Here is a 13,844-nt window from a genome sequence, read left to right as displayed (position 1 = left end):
CCACCAATCAGGCCTGTATGGTAGAGTGGCCAGACGGAAGCCACTCCTTAGTAAAAGGCACATGGCAGCCTGCCTGGAGTTTGCCAAAAGGCACTTGAAGGACTCTCAGACCATGAGAAAGAAAATTCTCTGGCCTGATGAGACAAAGATTGAACTCTTTGGTGTGAATGCCAGGCGTCACGTTTGGAGGAAACCTGGCACCATCCCTACAGTGAAGCATGGTGGTGGCAGCATCATGCTGTGGGGATGTTTTTCAGCAGCAGGGACTGGGAGACTAGTCAGGATAAAGGGAAAGATGACTGCAGCAATGTACAGAGACATCCTGGATGAAAACCTGCTCCAGAGCACTCTTAACCTCAGACTGGGGCGACGGTTCATCTTTCAGCAGGACAACGACCCTAAGCACACAGCCAAGATATCAAAGGAGTGGCTTCAGGACAACTCTGTGAATGTCCTTGAGTGGCCCAGCCAGAGCCCAGACTTGAATCCGATTGAACATCTCTGGAGAGATCTTAAAATGGCTGTGCACCGATGCTTCCCATCCAACCTGATGGAGCTTGAGAGGTGCTGCAAAGAGGAATGGGCGAAACTGAACAAGGATAGGTGTGCCAAGCTGGTGGCATCATATTCAACAAGACTTGAAGCTGTAATTGCTGCCAAAGGTGCATCGACAAAGTATTGAGCAAAGGCTGTGAATACTTATGTACATGTGATTTCTCAGTTTTTTTATTTTTAGTAAATTTGCAAAAACCCGAAGTAAACTTTTTTCATGTTGTCATTATGGGGTGTTGTGTGCAGAATTCTGAGGAAAAAAATGAATTTAATCCATTTTGGAATAAGGCTGTAACATAACAAAAGGTGGAAAAAGTGATACGCTGTGAATACTTTCCGGATGCACTGTATTTCATTAATAGACCACATATTACACTTCCTCTACTGAGGATATACAGTACTTTATTTTCCACATATACCACTTATTAACAAAAGTACAGAGCAAATAAAAGAATTACCACTGAATTAAATGAAATATCAAATTCAGTCTCTTTCCTTCTTAAAAGTGAGAGGTCACATAATAGGATAAGCCACCAGATATCATTATCCTTAGACCCCAAACACGAACCTGGCCAGAAGACGGTATACATCAAAGCCAACCCAACAAGCAGACATGTAACTAATCTAGTTAGCTTATTAGCTGTACAAACTATAACATAGCAAGTTTGTTGGTTTTTATACTTAGAACACATGAAAGAAAACTGTTTCTTAAACACAAAGTGTGGAATATGATCCCTCTGTGTGTCTTACATATTTTTCAGATTGACCATAGAAATGTATCTTCTTTCCGTATCTTTAACATGGCCTTAATGAGTATGGTTGTCTACTTTATTTATCACTGCTATTTTACCTCTAGACACTTTTGCCCAGAAGAAATGAGTTAGGTGTTAATAGGGTATCTGTAGCAGTAATACTAAAGTAGAGTGGTCAAATGACAAAAAAGAAAATGAAATTGTCTGGCTCTTGGACCACTAGGGGAAAAGGAGCAGTCTTGAGCTTCTTTAAACTACCACTACATTTACAGATGAAACAATGTACAAAGATGGTGTAGGAAGGAGAGGTTAATCATCCATTTAATCAATTAATCATCTTGCCTTTTGCAATTCTGGTAAGTAATTAAAATAAGTAACAAGATGCCTAAAAGGGTGAAGGCAAATTAATGAAGTTTGAGTGAAGGATCTCTTTCACTTTCCAGTTGGGACACCATAAATGTGATGAGATCTGTACAGTTTATGAACTAGGATAATAAATCAGTGAAAGTCTACATTAAACACTTTAACTTTGTCTGTTGTGATCTGAACGTGGATACAGACTTAAGTTCACAAATAACCAAAACACACTTGTTGAAATTAACAAAATAATACAGTTTATTTATAATATAAGGATAATATATGATGGCTATATGGAAGATGTAAATAGATACACTCTTTCGTCTATATACCTATATACAGTATGTGTATAACAAACAACACAAAGCATAAAGTTACAGAAACTTAGTTGAACTTTCATCTATATTAAAAGGTACATAACTTATGAAACCTGATGTTTCAATTCATTTGGTTAAAATGGATAAATTATTTAGCTAGTTATGAAGCATATCTTGCCTGCAATGTGGTGTTCATTTATTCACTGCTAGTGTGTACACTGCCTCAACTTTCCCTACACAGAGCTTCTGTATGTGCATAGGTGAGAGTTGCTGCTCTGCATGTTCTTACTGGTTTTAGGAAGAAACGTATAACACAGCTAGAACGTATCCTTCACAAGGGTGACTACATTTTAGTTACAGTGACACCAATACCATAATACATTATTTGTCTTATTTATGTACAAGTTACAGTTAATAGTTCTCTGAATCAAACTATGTGTATTTATGGTCTGATGTAAGCAATGCTTTGTACCTTTCCTGGTCGGCTTATTCCAGACACATGGAAGAATCTTCAGTGTGCCTTCTTTCTTCGTTTTATGAGCTTGTCTCCTTCCCTTTGGTCATACCTTCTGGTTGTGGGCAATACCACAGTTTATTTTTTGTGGTTCAAACATATTGTGTTGGTTCTGTTTTTTCTAGCAAAATCACATCTTCGAGGCTACTGGTTATCAGTCAGTTACTGTTTTCAGCAAGATGAATGTGTGACTTATGCGCAGTTGTACTCTGCCCATGTACTTTTTGTCTTAGCAAAGTTTGGACTAGTGCTACCCAAAGTCCAACTTCTTTTACAATTTTAAGTTATAATAATAATGGACCAAGTCATAAATATTTTTTCAGGTTCTCTTGTATGATTCCTGATTCTGATATTCACGTATCACATTCATGAAAATGGTAATCAAGGAGGAGAATTGTATTCAGAAATGAGTGGGTCTGGATCATCAGTTTATCAGTACTAGACCCATTTTGTGATTAGTAGATTTTGTTACACATATTTTATACAGTCCATAACTAAATCTAGTCATGGATGACCAAGAAGAGGCAATGTACATATTAATCCTAGAGAAAAGCAGCTCATTGACTTAGATTTGCTGTACTGAGAATGTTGGCAGCCAAAATGTATTTTGATTAGTTGCTGAATTCTGGCTATACCCAGAAAATCTGTATTGAGAAAGTGTTTTCTAGAGTTTAGCACTGTTTGAAAAAAATTGAAAATTACAATTTCAGTGCTTTGTAAATGTTCCAGTCTTTGTGCAGAGAACCAGTGCAGGCAAAACATCTTCACTCTTTCTTTATTTCAAAGTGCCATTCTTGGGCATATATGAAATGAAAAATTCACAGCAACTCAAAAATAGTTCTAGCTATTTTCTGATTGAATAGATTCTTGTTACTAAAACAAGCTAAAGGTATGACGGTACCCCACATTGAATGCTTTCATTCACCTGATAAAGGTTTAGAGCCAATAAGTAATTTATTTACATTGTAATCATTTTCTGTCAGCGATACCTTTATTAAAAATAAGACACAAGGATATTTTTTAAGAAATCTAAAACCCTTTGTGAAAGAACTGCTCCAGGAACATTTTGTAGAGCATTATGGACGTTGATAAAAATGTATATGGATTATATTTTTAATGGTTACCTTTGTACAAACAAAGTGTGTCTCATCCATTTCACCGTTTCATAGAGTGGTGCCTTTCACCTTTTCATATGGCCATCTGTTGAGTGTTATGTCTGCTGTTTTCTGGGCCTTAATAACCAGCTTTGAAAGGAAATAAGATATGGAATAGTTGTAAGATAGTATGTGTTATACTGACAGTTCTCTTTAATAATTTTTCTTTTATGTATCTATGTTTGTATTATGATTGTTTTCTGGGGGTAAGTTGGGTAGATATTATATGTGTCCTTAAGTGGAATGAAGGCTTTAGAGAAACTGAAGATAAGTTTGGAAAAATTTAAAGAATTATAACCAACAACAGCCTGCTCACACCATGACCACTGATTTATATCACCAGTAATTTCTAGCTCCACTAAAAACAGGATGCAATTATTGTGGAAATAAATTCAAAGCAGAATTGTCCCAAAATGATGGAGCTTACAGTTTTGGACCCTTCTGACAGGGAGAGGCAGGACCAGATGGAAGGACATTGGAAGTGATGTCAGAGCTGTTCTAGCCATCAATCAACCATTCTGAAGAGGGAGGAAAAGAGAAAGACATTAGGAAACAGTGGCAACCCCTGGAGCGATGGTAAAATTGCAGCCTTCCAGCTGTCTCCTATGCACACATATGCAAAAGTGTTTAATATGCATATTCAGTGTAGACTAGGGCTTTGAAACCAGATAATAGGATTGCCCAAAATCGATTCACACCCACTTGTCATTGCTAGCATCTTTCCTTTCTGTTTTGTTCTTTTCTGTTTTTATTTAAATATATTTGTCTCTGCCTTGTAAAAGAGAGGAGCCTGTTTTTCCACAGTATAGGTAAGGAATACTTATTGGTAGTATTGGTTGTATCTTATTTCATCTAACATAAAACGCTTCTATAACATAAATATTAAGACTTTCAGTGCCAAATGGCAATGGACTGAGAGAACTTTATTTGTCTCCAAATATTAAAAGCTATATTAATTTCTCCTTCTTAAATCCTTAAATTCTTAAATCCAAATTTAGTTATGAGGCATGTGTTTCAAGTCTAAAGTGGTTAAAAATGTTTTGCAAAGACTGACTTGATTTAAATGTAAGTGGAAATGGATAATAATTTTTGACAGTATATATTGTTTTAAAAATCTGTTAATGGTCTCAGTATCCATATTTTTGCAAGTAAAAAAATGACATCAAACAGAGAATTATAATTTCAACTAAAGATATTTTGTACATTTTCTTTATTATATCCCTTTGATATTTTAGTTTCTTGAGTGAATGGATGTATACAATCAAACTTTATGCAAGTCATTGATAGAATAGAACAATAGTAGGAAAGATGAGATACAAGGTTTAGTGTCTTCTGCTAAAACATTGAATAACAAATTGGTAACCGAGATAAAGAACAATACAACAATGTGATTCTTTAAAAAAAACTCGCTAGTTTTCCTTTAAAAATCAATTTAACAATGTGTTTGTTGTTCCTAGTAATTTGTGTTCAGCAAACTGCTGACTCTGAGACAAACATTGAAGTGAATCTTTGTCGAATACACCATTTGAAAGGCTGGCTGTGGTTTCGCCTGTCAGTGCACATAATCACTGAAGATGTATTATCATTTGCAGAGATGAAAATATCTAGGTGCAAAACAAAATCTTAATTGGAAAGACAAGGATGAAGCTGTAAATTTCAGGAACAATTTTAATGTAACTGTTGTAGAGGTTTTAAATATGGAACATTTGTTTATCATAAAAGAGAAAACTTGGGTAGCACACAAGACGGAAAAGTCTAAGGATGCCTACCTAACTGAAAAACAGGAACAGCATTGCTCTTGATGATTGCATCCAGCTAAACATATACATTATACAAAAACACAGTTTGCATGAGACACAACTAGGCCCAAACAGCTGCAAGGGATGCAAATGACTGAATGGGAAGGAATATGAGATAGTGTTAGATAGAATTTTATGTGTTCCCAGGGTTAGGGTTATATACAAGTATACAGTGGTGTGAAAAACTATTTGCCCCCTTCCTGATTTCTTATTCTTTTGCATGTTTGTCACACAAAATGTTTCTGATCATCAAACACATTTAACCATTAGTCAAATATAACACAAGTAAACACAAAATGCAGTTTGTAAATGGTGGTTTTTATTATTTAGGGAGAAAAAAAAATCCAAACCTACATGGCCCTGTGTGAAAAAGTAATTGCCCCCTGAACCTAATAACTGGTTGGGCCACCCTTAGCAGCAATAACTGCAATCAAGCATTTGCGATAACTTGCAATGAGTCTTTTACAGCGCTCTGGAGGAATTTTGGCCCACTCATCTTTGCAAAATTGTTGTAATTCAGCTTTATTTGAGGGTTTTCTAGCATGAACCGCCTTTTTAAGGTCATGCCATAGCATCTCAATTGGATTCAGGTCAGGACTTTGACTAGGCCACTCCAAAGTCTTCATTTTGTTTTTCTTCAGCCATTCAGAGGTGGATTTGCTGGTGTGTTTTGGGTCATTGTCCTGTTGCAGCACCCAAGATCGCTTCAGCTTGAGTTGACGAACAGATGGCCGCACATTCTCCTTCAGGATTTTTTGGTAGACAGTAGAATTCATGGTTCCATCTATCACAGCAAGCCTTCCAGGTCCTGAAGCAGCAAAACAACCCCAGACCATCACACTACCACCACCATATTTTACTGTTGGTATGATGTTCTTTTTCTGAAATGCTGTGTTCCTTTTACGCCAGATGTAACGGGACATTTGCCTTCCAAAAAGTTCAACTTTTGACTCGTCAGTCCACAAGGTATTTTCCCAAAAGTCTTGGCAATCATTGAGATGTTTCTTAGCAAAATTGAGACGAGCCCTAATGTTCTTTTTGCTTAACAGTGGTTTGCGTCTTGGAAATCTGCCATGCAGGCCGTTTTTGCCCAGTCTCTTTCTTATGGTGGAGTCGTGAACACTGACCTTAATTGAGGCAAGTGAGGCCTGCAGTTCTTTAGACGTTGTCCTGGGGTCTTTTGTGACCTCTCGGATGAGTCGTCTCTGCGCTCTTGGGGTAATTTTGGTCGGCCGGCCACTCCTGGGAAGGTTCACCACTGTTCCATGTTTTTGCCATTTGTGGATAATGGCTCTCACTGTGGTTTGCTGGAGTCCCAAAGCTTTAGAAATGGCTTTATAACCATTACCAGACTGATAGATCTCAATTACTTCTGTTCTCATTTGTTCCTGAATTTCTTTGGATCTTGGCATGATGTCTAGCTTTTGAGGTGCTTTTGGTCTACTTTTCTGTGTCAGGCAGCTCCTATTTAAGTGATTTCTTGATTGAAACAGGTGTGGCAGAAATCAGGCCTGGGGGTGGCTACGGAAATTGAACTCGGGTGTGATACACCACAGTTAGGTTATTTTTTAACAAGGGGGCAATTACTTTTTCACAGGTTTGGATTTTTTTTCTCCCCAAATAATAAACACCATCATTTAAAAACTTCATTTTGTGTTTACTTGTGTTATATTTGACTAATGGTTAAATGTGTTTGATGATCAGAAACATTTTGTGTGACAAACATGCAAAAGAATAAGAAATCAGGAAGGGGGCAAATAGTTTTTCACACCACTGTAAGTATATACCCACACACTTTAGTCTAAAAACACAAGAATAATTCTAAAGCAAAAAAATTAATGAGAAAGAAAAGTTCTGACTTGCCTGTCACAGTCACAATGAGGCATTGTGCAGACATATGCTGCTGGTATGAAGGAGCCCCAGTAATGTTTCTTGACGCACTTCTGCTTGTTGGTTGAAAGTACTTAGTGTGTCATGGAGAGGATTTGCAGCATTGTACATAATGACACTCAGTTTTGTTTTAATTCTCTCCTTTGCTATTACCTCCTGGGGCTTTAGTGTGACTCCTATAACTGAGCCTGCCCTTTTAGTTAGCTTGTTTATTCGGTGGGCCTCTCTTGAAGTGGCCATCACAGAGATCTAGAAGATGTGCAGGATGTCACTTCCCACATTAAAAGAATACAGTCTCCTAAGGAAAAAGAGCTTTCTCTGCCCTTTCTTATATAGTTCCTCTGTGTTCCAAGACCAGTCCAACCTGACATTAATGTTGAGTACTTGCATGGGTGGACCACCTCTACATCCACTCCTTGAATAGTGACTGGACATAGAAGCTGTTTGGTGCAGCAAAAGTCAATAACTAGTTTCTTGGTTTTGCTGATGTTAAGATCCAGACAATTCTCCTTGCACTAAGAAAAACTTCTTCATCTGATGTCCTGATACACCACATAAGTACAGAATCATCTGAGAATTTCTGTAAGTGACCTGACCTGGTGTTTTATTTGTAGTCATAATTTGTAGTTGTAAACTGGCGAGTAATCCGGCTTGAACAAAATAATACACCAGAAGAGCCTTTAGCAGTTAAAAAAGCACAATAGTAGCATCAGGAACACTAGAAATGCGCTGTTCACAAATACAGTGTTGTAAAGTAAATGTCTTACTTCAGTCAAAAATTTGACACCTTCCAGAAAATAAGTCAAAAAGCAATTCTGCTAATTAACAAAAAGTCTTCCTGGCTCACACAGTAACTATGCTTCATTGGTAAGTAAGCACATGCATTTTCCTGAGATGTAAGTTAATAATTCAGGAATTACCGTCTTACATCCTAATCCTCTTCTGTCTCACTTCCTGATTTATGTGGATTTCACAACTGCATTGGGGATGATTCGATAGGCTAAATGTAGGACATTTTCCACTTTTACATTCCTGTAGACTGAAAAAATGCACTGCTAAATCTGTGGCTTCATCCAAGATATTTCTTACATAATGACTTGCCAATTCATGTTTCAATTTAGTCTGCAGAATTCAATTATTAAAAACATAGCTGAAGTTTCCTCAGGGCATCTTGAGTTTGGAGCTGTAGTTTTCAATTCAATAATTGAATGATGCAAAAACAACTGTAAATTCCTGGAACAATTCTTGCAAATTGAAATAAGATGAACCTGTCTTAATTATAGCTATTCATAGCTTAATGTTAACTGATATTCACACATATTATTTATAAACATATTGATTGTAATGTGGTTAAACATAGTTTGTAAATAGTGTTCATATTGTATAACACTTTGTAATCCTATAATTATGAACTATTTACTAATAATTTTGGCAAACAAAATCAGTGCAGTGATTACTCACACTTTTGAAACTTGCTTAAGTAATTGCACAATTAAGTGGTCTTCATTTAAAATATGAAAATGGTGTTTAGAGAGAAAAACAGAAAAATGTATTTCAGGTGAAATAAAATGGTTTAAAACAGTAATAATACACACAGCAGGTGTAAAGAGTAATAAGCAAACTTTGCCAAGGCCAAAGCTCTCAGATTGCACTGCCTGACGGTCAAAGTAGCAGCAATTTTCTTTTACAATTACACTCATAATTAGCAGCCAGTTTATGATTTTAAAAACACATTTCTCATAATGAGATGATATGTGGCATCTCTTTGTCTACAGTCTTGCAGAATTACTAATAGTAAGACTTTACTTCTTTTATGAAGTACACAAAGATTGCAACTGTTCTCCTAGGTTTAAGAACATCTGCTTTTATTATTTTTTCTTGACCAATGGGAAATGTGCAACATATAACACGTTAGCCAACAGTGGAAAGGCTAGCTTGGTCTCATTTGTATCCATGGATATTTATTCTTTTTAGTACACCATTTAGAACTTGAAAATTGAAGCAGGTTTAACCAGTGGCCAGGTAGTTTAAAATCATATATGCCATTAATGTATTATACAAAGCCATAACTTCATTTCCTAGAATAAGAATTGCCTGAACTCATGGTGGCAAAAGAGAAAAAATACTCCAGTGCATATAGCTGAAGTATCTCATTCTTCCAATGACTAATTTTTCTAACAAGGTTAATGGTTCAGAAAATGACAGTCTCAGTTGGCCTGCCACAGTTGAGCGGTGAAATGGTTGTTTTTCATTTCCCACCATGCTCCACATCAAGAAGTGTTTTACTGGTGTCTGGGATTAAGCTTTTGCTGAGATATTATCGTTCCTTGCTATATGTAATCTAAGGTTACTTTTTTTTGTGAGTTTTATACAAACATGGTGTTAATTTTCATGTAATATATATGGAGTAAATTGTGATGAAGGCATTAGCTTTGTTAATAAATATGGTTAAAATGTTGGTTAAGGAGTTAAACTCCACACATTTATCTAACAATTGATAAATTATGTGAAACTAAGTAATGTGTAGAGTGACACGGTGGTGCAGTGGTAGCACTACTGCCTCACATTAAGGAGATCAAATTTTGTTTCCCCGGTAATCCTTGCATGGAGTTTGCTTGTTCTCCCTGAGTCCACGTTTGTTTCTTCTGGGTACTCTGGTTTTTGCCCACAGTCCAAAGGCATGCAGGTTAGGTAGGTTGGTGATGGTAAATTGGTCCTAGTGTGTGGTTGGGGTGTGTGTGTGTTTGCCCTGTGACGGACTGATTCCCTGTCCAGGATTTTTTCCAGCCTTGCGTCCTTTACTAGCTGGGATAGGCTGCAGCACCCCTGACGACCCTCCTTTGGACTAAGCCAGCTAGAAAATTACTGACTAAGTAGTGTGTAATTTACTTAAATAACTGGACTGGAAATGTTTATTACTGCATTTACTATGGTGTTGATATTTTCAGGCTCCAGTAGTGCACGTCTCAAGTCATAAAACACTGAAAACATGATCTTGCCTATATATCATACCTACGCACACATGGTGAATATGCAAAATTAAATAATGAAGGCATGAAGAAAGAAGTCAATGCCTAAACAGCCAAATAATCTCAAACTTGTATGCTTTTATGTATGTGTTCTGCATTTCTCGCATTTCCTTTCATCCTACACTTACCCAGATCTTTGTAGACACGGAACACACATGAAATTTATGTATTCCAAATAATGATATACTGGATTATTTACCCTATACAACTCCAGGCACCTTGCACATAGAGCCTTGGCTTGAGCTGGGAGATCTTTTTGCCCAAGTTGAGCTTTAGTAAAGGGGGGGTTTGGGGTGGGGGGGTAGCGGTGCTTGCTGTTTGTGCTGATTGACACATTTACAAAACAAAAGATGCTGATGAAGAGGTGCGAAAGACTTTAAGGTGGGTTGGGATTATGAGTTTTTTCATAGCCTTCAGGGATTCTAGTATTAAAGGAAAGAGTGATCTGACAGGCATTGTAAGTTTCACCAACAGGACTAATTAAATAAAACAATAGAACTAAACAAGTCAAAAGTCAGTAAATTGAGCAGGAGATCAAAAAACATTATAACAAACTATACTGGATTGCTAAAAAGCTTATACCACCAATGAGTGTTAAACTTTAAAAACACATATAGCAGGTGTTAAACATACCTGCTACAAGCTGTTCTTATATGTCTACCTAGATGTCAAATGCTGTTGTTCATGCACTCTTGACATATGTGGTATTGCAAAGAGTTCCAAAAATGGCACCAATGTCATGAACAAGAAAGAAATGATTAAATTACTTCTATCTTGGCCAATATTTAGTAGACACCGTAATATTCACAATAATTAATGCAGAAGATAGCCTGACTTATTTTATTGGCAAATTTATACCTTAGTGTTTGTGTTTCCATTTTGAAAACGGTACAAAGTTAAACAAAGTAAAACAATGTATAGGCTTTAAAATAAAGAATCTAAGATGTTTCTATCTGGGAATCACTGCAGCACACTATACTCTGCAATGTTTTGTCCTTTATTTCTATCCTCAACTAAAGCAAAGTAACAAGGTCCTCAAGCGTCTTACTGCATCAGTAGCATCCGTGTTTAACATGAAAACAACATTTCAGTATTAGTGTTCTAGTAAGTGACACAGTAAGATATTATTTTTTGATGAAAAATTGGGCCTTGTAACTTTAACATAAACAGTATATCTTTTAAGAAATGTGATTTTTTAAAAATAAGTACAAATTATTTATAGCTTTTTAAGAAATATTAAATTCCTTTTGGTGCTTCTTATATATTTTAATTTCAGTGGCTCTAAAGTTTGTAATGATTTGAACCTTCTCTAAAACTGTATAATGCAAACAGCAAAGTAGTGAAAGCAGTGCTGTTATTAATATTTTGTCTGAACAGTACTGTACTTTTTCCTGTCTTCTGTTTATTGCTAAGACTTAAGTTATGAATTGTATATTTATGTTTTCATGCAGTGATATTAAATACATAAAAGGAACAGGTATTGGGCCATGTAGTTCTTCACATTTTTAGCTCAAAACTCCCATTACAAATATAAGTAAAATTGAATTTAAATAACTGTAATACAATCAAGTAAGCCTTACTTATATTATGTGTAGCTTTTATTTTAAAATACTATATTCAGTCACTATAAAGGGCTATAAATTTTGAGTTTATCAGTGCAGTTATATTTGCTAGAGTATGCAGATATATTCAGGCCATGAGACATAGTTTTACTTGGCAGAATAAGGTCTTACTTACAAAAAAACATTGCATATTTTAAAGCTTTTAGCACTTTTTGAGCCCCTTCTTCTAATCTCAGATTTATTTATTTTTCCTATGGTTGTTCTCTCAGCCAGAAAACATTGCACAGAAGCTGCCAAATCTGATTGAATTGTGAGTATGATCCTTTCCTGTGCATTGACTTATTCCTGTGTTTCATTTTTTTCTTTTTATTTTATGTATAGTGAAATTGTGAACAAGTGAACCAAAAATATGTTAGCTAGTGCTTCACTCCTGCAGTGATTATGTTGTTGACTGAAATACAACTTCATGTAATACTACAGTAAGGAATCTTATTAGTTACAACCTTTATTATTACTGCTGAATAATGGGGGATTATTTTTTTTTCTAAACTACATTCAAGCAAATGTAATTTTTTCATAAGTCAAAAGAATACATTTTGGATATTCAAAATGTAGAGCTGCAGTTTTATTACCAAGTAACTATTAATAAAATGTTTGTTTTTTTCTCTTATTGTGTTTCTGTTTAATTAACTGCCTCAGGTGTGGTGGTGGGGTGTTTGTTTTTGTTCTTGCATAGCCCAGTAATTAGTTATTATTGTTGGTTTAATTTTACCCTATTCCTTTTAAATTTTATTAATAAAAATTTGCTCACAAAAAAAATATAGAAATGTCTGTTACACATTTAACAGTTAAATGTCTGCTTGATCATTATACAATTTATCAATGTCCCACATTTCTGAACTTATAGCCTGTTACCATCAAAATTGTTCTACCGTAGTGTTCTAATGTTGTGTCACCAATTTTTAAAAATGTGTGTATGATTTTTTTTTTTGGTTTTTTGATTAAAAATATTTTATTTATAAATATGAAATAATATAATTTAATGGTTCATGTAATAATGTGGCTATGTAAATATAGGTTAAAAAAACTTGTGAAACCTTTGGAATTACCAGGATTTCTGTATTAATTACTAAAAGCTGTGGTCTGTTCTTAAGTAGCAATAACAGATAAAAAGAATATGCTTAAAGTAATAGCTCTCTTTGTTCTTCTTCTGAATACTGAGTACTTTGGAAAAAATGAAGATTTTAACCACTGCTAGTTAATAAGCTTAAAAACAATTTTTAGGTTTCAAATACTGTACAAGCAGAACATAAGTGCATTTAACATTCAATTCCTGCCATCTTATTTGCAAGCCAAACACTCATATGATGTCAGCACTGCAGCCTTATATTCACTGGAAAGTACTGGCACCTGTACCTGATAAAGTCAACTATGCAGACACCTGTTAAAGTGGTGGATGCCATCTTTCATTTTTATACATTTTGCATTAGTGAGTTTGTTACCTGTATGAGTTGTGCTTTGTGATCTCTTTTTTTATTTTATGCATGCAGAAGCTAGTCTAAATCAATTAGGGAACTCATTTCTGGTATCTGAATATCTAGTTGAGTAAGGCATTCTCTTACAAACTCACCCCTAGGAGTGCTGCATTAACTTCTTTTTTTGCAGGTTAGTACGCAGGCCTTGACGTTCTTTAAACAATAGCAGTTTTCCGGCTTCATCTCCCTCAAACATTTTTTATGTCCTCAGTGGTATGTCCTATACTCAAGGGTTTCGTCCGTTTATAGGAGATGGACGTCTGAAGCAGAGCTCCGCTAGCAGCGGCTTTATTTTCCCACGTATTTCATATTATTTAGAGGTATCCTGTATTTAACCCGACCAAGGAACTTCCACTACAATATACAAGCATGAGTAACAAGAA

The 13,844-nt window shown here is 35.7% G+C and overlaps 1 protein-coding gene across 3 annotated transcripts in view; it reads left to right on the top strand.

Moving 5' to 3' along the window:
- lrrc28 (leucine rich repeat containing 28) overlaps positions 1–13,844 on the top strand; it is a 151,212-nt gene that overhangs the window by 19,999 nt on the left and 117,369 nt on the right. For all 3 annotated transcript variants that reach the window (XM_051920757.1, XM_028822799.2, XM_028822800.2), the window contains one exon: positions 12,196–12,236. In XM_051920757.1, coding sequence (XP_051776717.1) covers positions 12,196–12,236 — 41 coding nt within the window. The remainder of the gene's footprint in view (positions 1–12,195; positions 12,237–13,844) is intronic.

The sequence above is a fragment of the Erpetoichthys calabaricus genome, chromosome 17, assembly GCF_900747795.2.
Source record: "Erpetoichthys calabaricus chromosome 17, fErpCal1.3, whole genome shotgun sequence".
Taxonomy (NCBI): domain Eukaryota; kingdom Metazoa; phylum Chordata; class Cladistia; order Polypteriformes; family Polypteridae; genus Erpetoichthys; species Erpetoichthys calabaricus.
This window is presented reverse-complemented; position numbering and strand designations above follow the sequence as displayed.